General features: G+C 38.9%; 1 protein-coding gene across 1 annotated transcript in view; it reads right to left on the minus strand.

Moving 5' to 3' along the window:
• NSF (N-ethylmaleimide sensitive factor, vesicle fusing ATPase) overlaps positions 1 to 15,688 on the minus strand; it is a 141,773-nt gene that overhangs the window by 15,795 nt on the left and 110,290 nt on the right. The window contains exons 16-17 of the mRNA XM_021678482.2: positions 14,449 to 14,515; positions 11,901 to 11,980 (exon numbers count right to left, since the gene is read on the minus strand). Coding sequence (XP_021534157.1) covers positions 11,901 to 11,980; positions 14,449 to 14,515 — 147 coding nt within the window. The remainder of the gene's footprint in view (positions 1 to 11,900; positions 11,981 to 14,448; positions 14,516 to 15,688) is intronic.

Raw genomic sequence — 15,688 nt, forward strand, 5'->3', positions numbered from 1 at the left:
CGTGGGCACAGTGGCCAGGGCCCATAAAACTTGGAAGGGCCCACAAAAATATATATATATATATATATTTTTTTTAAGTAGGCTCCATGCCCAGCGTGGAGCCCAACGCAGGCTCGAACTCACAACCAGGAGATCAAGACCTAAGCCAATCATCAAGAGTTGGACACTTAACTGACTGAGCCACCCAGGTGCCGCTCTCTTTTCTTTTAAAACCACAAGAAAACAAAGAACTTTCAAGTCAAAAAAAAAAATGTTTTCTTGTTTTTTTTTAAAGATTTTATTTATTTGACAGAGAGAGAGAGACAGAGAGAGCAGGAACACAAGCAGGGGGAGTGGGAGAAGGAGAAGCAGGCTTCCTGCTGAGCAGGGAGCCCGATGTGGGACTCGATCCCAGGACCCTGGGATCATGACCTGAGCTGAAGGCAGACGCTTAACGACTGAGCCACCCAGGCGCCCAAAAATGTTTTCTTGTTGTTGTTGTTTTTAAAGATTTTATTTGATCTCATTTTTAATTTTTTTTTAGGTCGGGGAGGGGCAGAGGGAGGGAGAGAATCTTAAGCAGGTTCCATGCCCAGCGCACAGCCTGACTCGGGGCTCGATCTCATGACCTTGAGATCATGACCTGAGCTGAATTAAGTCGGATACTCAACTGACTGAGCCACCCAGGTGCCCCTAAAGATTTTATGTTTAACTCTACACCCAACGTGGGGCTCAAACTTACAACCCTAAGATCAAGAGTCACACAGGCACCCCTAGAAAATGTTTGAAATACCAACAGTTGGAAAACAAAATTCTGAATTTTTTTTATGGAAGAAAGGGCCCATGTAAGTCATAATGTGGCCCTGTTCATAGGAAAGCTCCTTCAGCTCTTGTGGCCTGGTTATTCTTCCTTTACAAACAACTCATGAGTCCCAGTGGTTGCCTTTTTTAGTTCACAGCTGACCAGAAGCAGCAAATTAGAAAAGTGGGAACCATCAGAGGCAGGTAGGCTAACACAATTCAATGGGATTTTGCAAGTCACAGCTAATAGCAAAACCATTAAGAACAAGAAAAGGTACAAAAAACTACAACAAAACAAAACAGGGCACACTGGGCCTATTTCATGACTACCTTGACAGAGCTGTACACATTCCAACAGTTCCTCCTGTTACCCATGATATTACTGACCCATGTGATTATGATTTGTAATGATGATCCTTATTCTTTAACACAGTTCAGACACCAAAAATTATACAGCAATTTTTTCCTCTTAAAAAAGGCTAAAGTATAACAACAATAGATATTTAAAGAGGTTAAGCTTTCATCATCTGAAAAAAAATAAAGCTTTTGATTTCTTATGAATTCCTATTCTTGTCTCCAGGGAAACTGAATATGCCATATGAAGCCTGAGATAAGTATTATACACAAAACATATCCTTACATTTCCAAATATCAGTTAGTGTGTAAATAATAAAAATTTGCTAATTCTGGCATAGACGCATCTTTCACCATCTCTCCTCACTGCTTCAGAGCTGGAATTCCTTAGCGTGGCAGCATGGCCCTGATAAACCCCCCTTCTACTCATCTTTCAAGACCAAGATCAAGAACTATTTGCGGAACATTTGCAGATTTTCTCAGCAAAATGGACCGTGCTTTCCTTTATGTTCCACTGGAACCCACACAACTTATAAAACTAGATACATCATGTTTACACATCTCTCTCTGTCACTGGATTGTGACAGGGATACAAAAAACAAAACCCTTCCTTGGTGGATGAAGTAGAAAGAAGCGTGCAGCTTCTCTGCCCCACCCCCAAAGCCCCAGTACCTTGTAGGAGCAACTCTCAGGGCTAAGGTTGCCAGATAAAGCCCCAAGTTATGCCCCAAACACTGCACGAGATATACCAAAAATTATTTGATATCTTTCTAGAATTCAAATTTAACTGGGTGTCCTTTATTCGTATCTACCAAATCCAGCAACCCCACTCAGAGAGGATACAGCCCCACACCAGGGTGGATGGCTTGGTGAGCAAAGTGTGGGCTGAATGTTAACTCTCAATTGTCACTTGACTTTGTACACACCTTGTTCACCAATTGCACAACTGACCAGGTGGTCCTGGATTATGAGCTCTTTGAGGGCAGGCAGTGTCTCACTCATCCTTTATTTCTACAGTGTGGAACAAAATGCTTATTAAGTGCACATCCCAGGGAAAGCATATACTCTATAAAGTCACATTTCAAACTTGCATGTCAAAAGAAATATTTCTGGATGGGGAAAAAAACCTTCCCATTGCCCTTCCATGGAACTTAATATAATTGTCACCATCTATCTTTGTCAACCTTGGTCACACTGCCATTCCAGCATCAGGAGTTCCTACTGGAAGCACAACACTGAGCTGAATGCCAGGTGGGTCTCCAAGGACAACTGGGAGAGGCATGAGACACTTTCACACTTCTCCTCTCAGGACCACAGGGCGTCTTACAGACTAGACCTTAAATTAAATCAGCCTTACAAGAAAAAACAAGGTTAAAAAAAAAAATTACACATAGACAAGCTTAGAGACAAAGGTACATTCATTTAACCCTGTTAGGCAAATAGCAAATCAGTTGGAAAGACTGGAATTAAAGAATTTTGACAGTTATATGCTGCTAGTTAAAAATGAAAACAATGGTATACACATTTTTTCTTTTTTCCTGATTATAAAGTAATAAATGCTTACTGTTGAAAATTTATAAAATATAGGAAGCAATAAAGCAGAAAAAAATCACCTATAATCCTGCCATCTAGGGTACAGCAGGTGCCTTCAAGATAGAGAAATAATAGAACTTCCTTTTATTTTTTATTGCATTCTTCAAAAAATTTTTTTGTGTGTATGTTTTAAAATGAACATCATCTTATAGAATAAGAGATGTATTAAAATGTTGGGAGGATAAGCTCATATGCTTTTTTTACTGGTAGGGGTACGCCTTCAAAAAGCTGGGGGGCCACTGACATAAAGGCAACCAAAAGGAACAATTTTGGCATTACACCCCCTCACCCCCAGTCCTTTTTTCTTTGACTGAAATCACACTTGGAGAGCAACTCAGGATTAAGTGAAAGGTGACTTGACAGTTATGCAGGCAGTTTCTGACACAGGCCCAGTTTATATAGACAGTGGGTTACTGGCTGGGTGGTCAGAGTTTTCCATGTGACTGGTTAATTTCTCCCTGTCTTCCCTTCCCATTATTGCCCCTCTTATTCTGGAAATTGGACCCCTTCTTCAGCTTGCTCCAGGGCTGGCTAAGGCAGACAGGGGCTGCAAGGAGCAAGATGGCTGGCAGAGAAAGCTGCTATGCTCTTTCTTCCGGATTTCTAGGGCTGGTTTCTCCAGCAGCAGCCACGTGGAGCCGAGCTCCTTTGATATGCATTGTTTGCTTTGTTGGTTTTATATATTTTTTGTGTGAGGAAAGACGACAGTCAGAGTTTTCTTTGAAGTGAATAATAAACTAATAACTGAGTTGTGCTTTGCAGTTTACAGAGAACTACAATAAATACTTAACTGTATTTAATTCTCACATCCTCAACTTCAATATTACTATTGTTCTTATTTTAGAAAAGTGAAAATTGAGGCTCAGAAGTGGCTGAATTCAAATTCAAGTCTTTGAATTCGAACACTTGTGCTCTTAGTTCCACTACCATCTAGTTCTATGTGTAGTTAAGACCCACCATCTTCAAAATACCCATTCTTAGTAAATACTATCATCCGCATACCTAAATGGTTTTAAAAAAAAAAGGAAAGAAAAGGCGGGGCCATTCAGATTGTCTGAAGCCTGCCTGTGGAAGCCCTCTTTCCATTCTCCAATGTGAGGGGCAAGGAAGGTTGTCAATACGAAGATGTGGCTGTAGACCAAGTAGTGACTTAAAAAGATCAAGACCTCGTTCCATCTACACATCCCAATAACTATGAGGAATACTGACGGACTGTTCTGGACCTTTTGTAAGATTCCTCTTACTGGCTCTTCTTTCCCAACAGCTGTTATGCCATGCAGTATAAAGCCCTAGGAAATCTCCAAAGATCTGCGTACTTGTTTCAGGGACAAGAAGGCAGGAGAGAAGCTGTGAGACACTACTCTGGTCCACCCTAAGTTAGGAGAAAAGGGGAGCTTTAGTCACGAGCAACAGGTGGCTTTAGGGGAAAAGCAAGTAGGTGGGTCAGTCCTTGGAGGCTGAAGATAAATGTAATAGGTAGTGTCCTCAGGGATCTGACAATGGCCAGAAGCCCTGTTCCTCCCTCAAATCCTTACCCTTTTTACAGGCTAAAAAGATTCTGTGGACTATCTAAAGGCACCTCTTTTCTTCAAAAACAAACAAACAAACTGGAAAATACATTTCTAGTTCCATACAATAGTCTTAATGAAATACTAGACCCTCTAAGAACTTTGAAACAGCCACAAAACAGGAACAAACAGAATCTGAGATGGTCAACCCTTGGCCCCAAGCAATGGGAATATTCCAATCAAGAGAACATCCATTCTCTTTTCGAAGATGTTAGGATAAGACTCTATAAATCAATCCTTTACAGATGGCATGCTCTGTGGACTATGGCAGGTTCCTCCTTTTTTTTTTTTTTTTTTAAAGATTTTATTTATTTATTTGACAGAGAGACAGAGAGAGAGGGAACACAAGCAGGGGGAGCGGCAGGCAGAGGGAGTGTGAGAGGGAGAAGCAGGCTTCCCGCTGGGCAGGGAGCCCGATGTGGGGTTCGATCCCAGGACCCTAGGATCATGACCTGAGCCGAAGGCAGCTGCTCAACCAACTGAGCCACCCAGGCACCCCGCAGGTTCCTCCTTTTCAGTAACTCCATGCTCTTCACGATAAAGCATCAGTACCTTCTATCTGTGTAGTCCGCAGGTTTATAGAGGACCTCACAATACATTATCTTCGTTGGCCAATGGGGTAGGTACGGCAGGGAGAATTACCTCCATTTTACAGATGAAGAAATACACAAAGATATTAAGGGACTAGTTCAAAGTTGACTAAGCTACAACTCAAACTCAGGTTTTCTGACCCCAATACAAAGAGCAAGTTCTGTAGAGGGGGGTCCTCACAAGATTCATGGCACTGTGGAATATTATGGTACTAAAATCAACACTTTTCTAACGCTGACGTCATGTCACAATAACACATTTATGGCAATAGTGCTCAGTAAAGACATTCTGGCAGGGAGAGAATATTGCTGTCTCAGCACCATTAGCAGTTCACCGATGATTAAACTTTAGATACTTAATTTTGAGTTAGCTGAAAATGGTGTATACATGTCTTACAATTTTTTGTATTCATTAATACCTATTATAGATGTGCTCTACCAAACCAAACAAAAACCCTATTTTGAAAACATGTTTTTTTTAATGTGTATCTGTTTTTATTTATTTACTTGATTTATTTTTTAAGTAGATTCCACACCCAACGTGGGGCTTGAACTCACGACCCTGAGATCAAGTCTCACATGCTCTACTGACTGAACCAGCCAGGTGCCCCTGAAAACGGTTTTATTCAGCAGGTATCTGTAGCAATATTTTATAAAAGGACTCACTAAATTTCTTTCACTAGTTTTTATGTGCCCGAAATCATTCTCCATATATATATATATATGTATATATATATAGAATGTATATATGTAGAATGTAAATATATATAATATTCAATATACATGTAGAATGTAAATATATATAATATATTCAATTTACATAGAACTTTCTGAGACAACCTACTATACTAAGCGAAGTATAGAGAATTTTATAAACTATAGTAGCCATCTAATGTCACTGACTTAATAAATGGAAAAGCTGGGCCACTGAATTGTCAACCATCATACAGCTTTTCTTCAACAAAGCAGTCCAATGCACAAGTCATCATCACATCAGTGATTACTATTAATGTGTCTGGCAAAATGACTACACCTCTTTCCTAAAGTGGTTATACATCTTATTGAGTCATATTGTAGTTATTAGCCAGAGTTAATTTTGAACAGATAGACGGGGAGATACTCATGTTTAGGCCTGCACGATTTGGAGTCTCTTCCATTATCTGCTTCTTTCGCTGAAGCAACCCAAAGGCTGAAGAGTTGCTTAATATTACCAAGACTTCCAATAACATCTCTGAAGTAAGACTGTACTCAGATGTTGTGTCAGGATTACATGAAGAGCAATCTTGTCTAGAGACTGGCGATGTTAAAATCCACGGGACAAACAGATACCCCTGCCCGAGTTCCCACTAGCAGCTCACTATAGTTTTTTTTTGGTACGTGATGCCAGTCCTGGCTCTAAACCCCTACTTCTTTCTTACTAGGTAATATTCCTAGGTGCCAGAGCAGTGAGGAAGTTGTTTTTTTCAATAACATTTACTTTAACAAAAACTCTAACAAGCGCTAGGTCTGAATTCTACTTCAGTAATACTGCTATGAATTCAGAGGGTCTTCTCTTGTAAGAGTTTACAGTTTCCAAAGAGTTTTCCAATTGGTATGCTGCCAAGGAGTTCTAGTGGACAAAGATATCAGTTCTCATCAGCCCTGGGGAAGGCTGGGTGGCACCTGGGGCGGGGGGGACTGCGCTGAGAGTGGTGGCAGCCATTTACCCAAGTACCTCAACAGACGCTACCGTTTTCTATATACTATTACACTGAACTCAAAGAGGAATGGTTCTCCATGAGTGACAAGGCCATTCTGGTAGCTACAGATGCAGTCTTCCAATCTGATTCCCCAAAGCGTCAAGTAAACCTAGCACTGAAGCAGTCAGGTTAATGGGCTTAACTAACTACTCCTGCACTTGTTGAGGAAACTGGGAAGTCATGTCATTTTAGAGCTTGAGGAGTTCCTTTGCGGGCACTTTATTTTGTCTCCCAAAAAAAGAAAAAAAGAAGGTGCCAGAAGAGCTCTCTGAGAAAAATAATAAAGCCGTCGATGCTGCAGGTTGCGGGAAGATTTACCTGGCCTTACGGCTTTCCTACCGCTTCTTCCTCGACATTAAGACTAAGGCTTTCATCCTCCTGATGCTGAAAAGCACATTCCCCTCAACTTCCATAAATCTGCAAAACCTGAAAAGAGCCCCAGTGTCACTGAGTAAAAGAGCCGGCTTTAGGAATCTCACTGGAAGGAGGGGTGTCTTCAAGCCTCTCACTGCTAAGCCGGACATTTCCTAACACTGGACAAATTGTACATCCAGCTCGGGGAGGGTGAACTGCAGTGGTCTTTTACCCTCCGAGCCAATTGTTAGCTTTTCACAGGAATCAGCAGGGAAGCACATGTGAAACCTCTGTGGTGCCGGTGAGCACCCCCATGCCTTGTGTGACTCTGCATGTAGATGAAGCAGGCCGGGGGCTTTCCGAGCCGTGGCCGGGAGTTCTCAGAGCAGCCCTTTTCTCCCGCGGGGCTCCCTGCTGGGACAGCCCTTTTCAGTGTTCTACCCCCCCTCGATCTCTTCTCCTGCACAACACAGGGCAACTTGATTGAAATAAAGACCTAGGGAACATGTTTTATTTTCTCCTGTTCAATCCATTTTAGAAAAGCTTTTAATTGGTTTTAAAAAGATGCTAAACAAAATGTGATGATGTTTTTCAGTCTTCATGAACTACAGATACCACTTTTTATACTTTCAAAGGGCTAATAAATCAATCATGAAATTAACTCCCAGCTAAATTTAAAGCAAACCCACTGAATACCAGGTTCATTAAAAATCTATGCATTTACTTAGAAAAATTTAAAATTCAAAGAAAATTATCCTAGTAACTGAAATCTGACTTGAATTTTTAGTCCTATACTGAAAATCCAAGACCAAAGCAATCACAAAGGGAAAAAAAGAAGGCTTGTGAACCAGTTTTAATAAGCCAATTTACAACGAGGGAGGGGTGTGGGGGAGGGGAGGAGGAGAAAAGAGAATATCTTGATACATAACAACATAGTGCCCCTGAAGGGATTCTTTTATTTGAGCATGTGCACACATGCACACATAATTTTTCTGTGTGAAAGCTGGAATTACAACAAATACAATATTAAGGATTCTGTGGCTGATATGATTACTATATTGTATCCATGCACAATTCCTCTTTTTAAAGAAAAATGCCTTCAACTTCTGTTTTCTGGACAGTGATAAAAATAATAGTTTTCTACCATCCTACGTGGCTCTACAACACTCAGATTCATACACTTTTAATATTTAATTGAAAACATCTGAAAAACCTAACATGGATAATGGTTTGGTGAATTGAATGCTTCCACTTTAGAAAGACAAATATTCTCGACACTGGATCAGCCTGAAAATTTCCCCTTGTTCTCCTGAGAGAATACACACTAATTTAAAAAGCAAGGTGGTACAGAGAAAGCATATTTTTATCTTGTCAAATGTACGCCAACTAGAGATATTTGAAACATTAACTTCTCCGGCCACTGATGCACTTATATAGCAGGCCAGGTCAGAGTCACCAAATTCTGATTAATGACAGGCTGGTAATCCTTAAAAGAGAATCCCTGCCATTTCCAATCACTAAGGCAACCAGATCTATCTTTGACTCCTTACATATTCCTATACCTTTCCTTTTCGGTCCTTAGAGAAATGCATTCCACATCCCTTTTTAATGATCCAATCTCTGTTTCTAGGACTTCTCCCAAGTTGGGCCATGTACCTGGGATGCTCAGTCCTTGCTTCTAGTTCTCCCTATAACCCTCCTTTCATCAATTAAGTAGCTTCTGCAATCACTTTCTTCTTTAAAATCTGTTTTATTGAGATATAAGTCATAGAACACACAATTCACTGATTTACAGTGTACAATTCAATGGTTTTTAGTATATTCACAGAATGTGCAACTATCACCATGATCAATTTTTGAACGTGTGAAACACCCCAAAAAGAAACCCCACACCCATGAGCAGTCACCCCCCATTCTCCCTATCCACCCCTCCCAGTCCTAGGCAACCATGAATCTACTAGATTCTGTTTCACAGATTTGCCAATTCTGGACGTTTCATACAAATGGAACCAATCTGTGGTCTTTTATGATTGGCTTCTTTCACTTAGCATGTTTTCACGGTTCATCCATGTTGCAGCATGTAACAGGACTTCATTTCTTTTTATTGCTGAATGATATTCCATTGTATGGATATGCCATGGTTTATTTGTGAACATCTGGGTTGTGTCCACTTTTTGGCTATTATGAATAATGCTTCTTTGAACACATGTACAAGCTTCTGTGTGGACATATACTTTCATTTCTTTGGGGTATATACCTAAATTGTTGGGTCATATTGTAACTTTACCTCTAACCTTTTGAGGAACTGCTAGGCTATTTCCCAAAGGCTGCACAATTTTTATATTCCCACCAGCAGTGTATAAGGGTTTCAATTTCTCCATATGCACAGCAACACTTATTATTATCTGACTTTTTGGTTATAGCCACCCTGGTGGGTATGAAGTGGTATCTCATTGTGGCTTTGATTTGCATTTCCCTGATGGCCAATGATGTTGAGTATCTTTTCATGTGCTCGTTGGCCATTTGAAATTTATTTATTTTTGAATGTTTTCACTTTAATCATACCTTGCCAAATATAAATTACAACAATACAAAATAGTTAAGCCCACCAAAATGAGCACTCAAAAAATATCTTTAGAAGTATGTTATCTATATTTTTTGTTGAATAGGTTATTCATGAAGTACATCTGTATAAACTTGTGCCAGACGCTGTGAGATTTAAAAATATTAGATAATGTTCCTTTCCTCAAGAATTTTACATTTTTACAAAATGGAAAGTTATTCCTAAGTCTTTAATCAAAATGCTGCAAGTCTTTTTAATATGCTCTATTTATTTCTATCAGTATCTATTCTGGATTACAAATAATTCTCAACCAGGGAATGTCTCTCTGTTTAAATAAATGTACTTAACAATGTAAAGGACAAACAGTTTGAAAAATACCATTGAAAAATTATTCTTCCTTCTCCCAAATGACTTCTAGCATAAATTCTTTTTAGCTAAAGATTGAATAAGATATATATATATTTTTAAAGATTTAATTAATTTATCTGAGAGATAGAGAGAGAGAGAGCACGAGCAGGGGGGAGGAGTAGAGGAAGAAGCAGGCTCCCTGCTGAGCAATGAGCCCAAAGCGGGACTTGATTCCAGGACCCTGGGATCATGACCTGCTTAACCAAATGAGCCACCCAGGCGCCCCTGAATAAGATATAAATTTAAATGCCTGGAGAAAGTCTTCCAATCTAACAATTTTTAAAATGCTATTTCATAGGAAAGGATTTTTTTGTATGTAATATATATGGATATTGGGGTTATTTACTTTTTCCAACAACTTTATTTATAAAGATTTTATTTATTTACTTGAGAGAGAGAGAGAGAGACAGAGTGAGTGTGCCTGTGTGAGCAGAGGGAGAGGGAGACAAGTAGACTTCCCACTGAGCGGGGAGCCCAACACAGGGCCCGATCCCAGGACCCTGGATCATGACCTGAGCCAAAATCAAAAGTCAGATGTTTAACTGACTGAGCCAACCAGGTGTCCCTTTTCCAGCAACTTTAGATTTATCTATTTACATATTTATTGAAGGAATCAGAGAAAGGAAAAATAAATACTCACTTCTCTAACTTCAGCCTATCTAGGATGAGCTAAAACTCCAATTATTGGGGCGCCTGGGTGGCTCAGATGGTTAAGCATCTGCCTTCGGCTCAGGTCATGATCTCAGGGTCCTGGGATCGAGCCCCGCATCGGGCTCCTTGCTTAGCAAGGAGCCTGCTTCTCCCTTTCCCTCTGCCTGCCACTCGCCCCGCTTGTGCTCTCCCTCTCTCTCTCTCTCTGGCAAATAAATAAATAAAATCTTTAAAAAAATAAAAAAAATAAAAAAAAATAAAACTCCAATTATTGGGAATGATGGTTTATGGAAAAATGATTACAAAATTCTTACAGTGCATATATATGGTAAATTTTCAAGGTTGTTGTACCTTATGTTTCTTTTCACTATTCTAGAAATACAAAAAACCAAAAATATCCTAGAAAATCAAGATCCATCACTTTTAGTTCTAACACACACACACACACACACACAATTTTAACTGTTAAATTAAAAAGCAGATTCACCAACTTAACATGAAATATTTTCCATACAGCCCAGTTAAGATCTCTAACTTCAAATACAAGATTCCCATAGACATTAAGATGTTTTTCAAGTTACCCCTTTGTATCTGTCTTTGGCATTTCTCAAAGGTTACAGCACACAAAATCAATCAAGAGAATTTGTCTTGTGTCATAGCCAAACATGCTCTGGCAGCCTCTACATAATTAACATATTTAACCAACCCCCATACATTACTTTTAAATGTGTTAAGTTACCAAAATCACCAGTCTCCAGTAGCCACATCAATAAAAATGCAACCACATGAACAAAGATCCTGGCTATGAACTCCCTCCTCAAAAGTGCCACATGACACAAGAGAAATAATTTAAGCTTAACTGTAAACATTTTTTAAAAAGAAAAAGAAAAATCTGCCTACAGGAAATAAATATCCCCAAATATAATTTCTTAGGAAAAATCTCTATCAAATGACAAATGAAACAAATGGGAATGTATATTCAATCCCTTCTACATGAATATCATGATCTCTCATGGGAGATGAAGGTGGCTAGAGATATGTAATATCCTGGGGAATTTATAGAACAACAAAAACAGAACATTAATCGAAACTAGGATTTTGGGATATTCAGAAAGGAAACTTCTCTGTTAAGAAAATCATTTACCTTAAAACAGAAGGCCAGACCAGATGACTTTTCCAAAGCCCCTCAACAACAGAATTTTATGTTTATGACTGCTCGCTTATTTAGCAGCTTATTTGCACCATTATATGCAATATACTGGAAAAATTCTGTGAAAATGTTTCTTATGCTATTTTTTACCTGAGGAGGTGCCTTTTTGAGAAGCACAAGAAGAGCCTGTAATACCAGATTAGAAAATCGAGGGCCAATAGGGACATAATCTGGAAGAGAAACATTGCTATGTTTTAGGGATTCGATACACGTCTGCACATATTCCAAACATTCAGATTTTTCTGCATCAAGAGTAAACATAGTCCTAAGTAATTGTCATGCAACTAACGATAATTAGAAAAATAGTATCTGCAGTAACTCAAAAGCTTAAAAGGTTATGTAAGAACTCTCATCTGTAAATTTTTTTTAAAAAGCTTCTAAATATCCATTTTGAGTTCAGGTAGACATTTTTTTAAAATTTTATTTTATTATGTTAATCACTATACATGACATCATTAGTTTTTGATGTAGTGTTCCGTGATTCATTGTTTGCGTACATCTTTGTCTAATATTCGGAGACAGCTGTTTTTGTTTGTTTTTGTTTTTTTAAGGAAGAAAAAAACCCAGGTTTATTTACCAAGCATTTCCAAGAAATGACTGCAAACTGTGGTAATACAGTAAGCTCACAGGCAACAACACATACTAGAAAATGAGTAGAGGGGGAAATGGCAATTACTAATGTACGTAAGGTACTTCAGTGTAACTGAAATGATGGTAGAGTCACTAAGACTGGTCCTCAGATGGTGAAGAACAGAGAACTTTCTAAAATTTTCTGCTAAACTTCTACTAATTCTTCAAGATTCAGCATAAATGCCCCTCCCCAGCTTTCTCTGCATACTGCATATATATGTACCCTTGCCTTATGCTTAGAACTACCTTCAGGCACCAGCCCTCTGAAGTCAAAAGTGATCTTTCCCCTTTTCTGAATATCCAGAACACAAAGCACATTCTACTTTGCAGTAATTTTTACCAATGTGTTACAACAACAGCATGTTACTTATTTTTTCTGAGACCCTAATAATTCTAGCACAGTAGTATGGGCTCAGCTTACTTGTCGAATAAATGAACAAACAAGTACAGATAATAACTATTCATACAAGTGAAAATATACTCAGAGGGCACACATTCCTGACATAGTAGTGTTGCTATGACCACACATCTCAATTGTGTTTAGATAAAGGAATTTACACAGAGCTATGAGTTTGTGCTTAAAAGCTTTTAAAGAAATAATCCTATAAACTAGGCTGAAATGTATCAAAAATAGCAGACCAAAAACCCCAGGTCACTAGATAAAACTACCACATTAAGAAGACCTCAGATACACCTGATTACATATAGGTACGTCTTTGCTTTATAACAAACATTGCCTTAAGAAACAAGAAAATAAATAATGGAGGACCTGAAGCAAGTCTGAAAATCATGAGGAAAATGTGGTAAGAACAGTTGACTTGAAATCATTACTACACCATTTTGGATAGCTTAAGAAGGGATTACTCAGGTGTTGGGTAGTATTTTCAGAAGTTTATGAAGTCACCATGTGGGTTCAATTTCAATACAGTTATCACAGCATCCCGAGTCACTATTATAATGCATTTATTCCAGATTTATCTAATTTTTGAAATGAAATAAAATATAAGTAACAACACTTTTCTGGCATTTACTGGGATATTACACCTTATGAGTTGCATACAGGGACTGTCTTATTATTCATCTTTGTATCCTGTAGCAGTGCATTTTATTTTATTTTTTAAAGATTTTATTTATTTATTTGACAGAGAGAGACACAGCGAGAGAGAGAACACAAGCAGGGGGAGTGGGAGAGGGAGAAGCAGGCTTCCCGCGGAGCAGGGAGCCCGATGCGGGGCTCGATCCCAGGACCCTGGGATCATGACCTGAGCCGAAGGCAGACGCTTAATGACTGAGCCACCCAGGCGCCCCTGTAGCAGTGCATTTTAGCATAAGAGATGGGTAATCAATATTTAAAAAAATTTTTTTAACTATACAGCACCTGTAAACATTTCAGAATGTTTTCAACACTGTTACCCCATTTTTGTCTGCACAATTACTCAATAGGATAAGTAAGGAAGGGAACACAGCCTCTGTTCTTATAAAACAGGCACATTTGATTTCATTGCAAAAATTAGGTAAATCTGGAATAAATGCATTATAACAGGGACTCGTTCTTATAAAACAGAGACGGAGGTACAAGAGAACTTGCAGCTTCTCCCAAGTGTTATTTCACTCCATTCACAGGCCCTTCTTCCCTTAGTTCTGTCGAAGTTCCTAAGTGGAAATTCTGGGGTACAGGCAAGCTCAGAGGTACTAAATAGCAAATATATCCATCAATGGAAACTACTAATCATTTACTAGGGGCAGAGAACTCTGTGGAAGAAACAAAATAATATGAGGTGTGGGCCCTGACGGGAAAGCAGTTTATGATGGAGTTACGGTCATAAGGCATATTTAACATGAATAGCATCACTGACTTCAGATATAACATAACATAATTCCTTGTAAGACAAAGGAAAGTATTCTTATTGCCCTATAGTTTATAAATACCCGTTATTTTTCTCTTGTACTTTGTGAGACATTAGTGTAATGTCGCAAAGATAGTACAATGTCAGAGGTTATGACTTACCAAGCAGTCTTTCAATGTCATCCACAACCACACAACTAAGCTGGGATTTGTACGCATCATCAAAGATCTGGAAGAAAGTAAAACCATTTATTATCTCACTGCTCTCCATAATTTCTAAGAAGATAAAATTTAGTTAATTCTTGAGTAATGCCTACATGAAACACAGTAAAACACCAATATTTCAGGCTCTCCTACATTAGAATTTAACAGATAATAGGATTTTAAAACTAAGAGTTCTTACAACTTAAAAATGAGGAAACTGAGGCCCAAACAGTTAAATGACTTGCTCAAGATGACACAAATGGATCTTGGCTGAGCAAGGAGAAGGGTAATGCTGTTTTCAGCCCCACGAGCTGGATGTGTCACACCTGGGCATGCTGAGGAGCAGCTGGTCATGAATCAACTGACAAATCCCATCAAGTATATCACAATGGTCTCTCCTATGTCAGGAGCGTGACTTCAGTGTTGTGACTCAAGAGCTAGATGGAGCCACAAGGGATGGGTAGAATAAAACTGAATGTCGTTTTATTACTGGTGAGAACTGTGGCCCTGTTAAGCAGGAACAACACTAAGAGAACAGAATCCTGTTCACTCAAATCAGACCATAATGGTCAAAATGTTCGCGGAAGAATTAAGGTTGGTTATAAAGGATTAGACAGATGTATCTTTAGAACCAGACAAAAGATAATAGTACACTGTCTTAAGACAGTGAAAGAAATGCAAATTAAAGCAAGCAGTAAAGGAAGCTATTATATCCTGACAAGGATGTAGCAATTTCAAGCCAGACAGAAGACTTAATTTATGTATAAGCTGGACGTAAGTGCCCTCAGCCTTGAGACCAGCCTTTTCATAAATGTGGGGGTTCCTATTCTAGGGGCTATAACTGGGGTTCAGGGCACCCCATGGATGTCAACGGTAAGAATTAATTTCTGCGTCCCAGCCCAGTCTCCCTGGTTGATAAATAACCTCAATGCACCAAGATGGTAACCACACCCTCCACCCATCTTGCTTGGGGTGGCATAATATTCTTTTGTGGTTATCTTTTAACCAGAGATAATTAAGTATTAGGCACAGAAATAAAGTAAATCACGTCTTCAGTATTAATATTTTTCATATTAAATTTAAAGACAACTTGTGTATACTTGGTCTCGAAAGTATTTGTAACAATTAAGAAAATTTACCCTGTCAAGATTAATAATTAGCCTTACGAGTTCGTCAAGACTAATAGATTAGCCTTACT

This window comes from Neomonachus schauinslandi, chromosome 15, assembly GCF_002201575.2.
Source record: "Neomonachus schauinslandi chromosome 15, ASM220157v2, whole genome shotgun sequence".
NCBI lineage: Eukaryota > Metazoa > Chordata > Mammalia > Carnivora > Phocidae > Neomonachus > Neomonachus schauinslandi.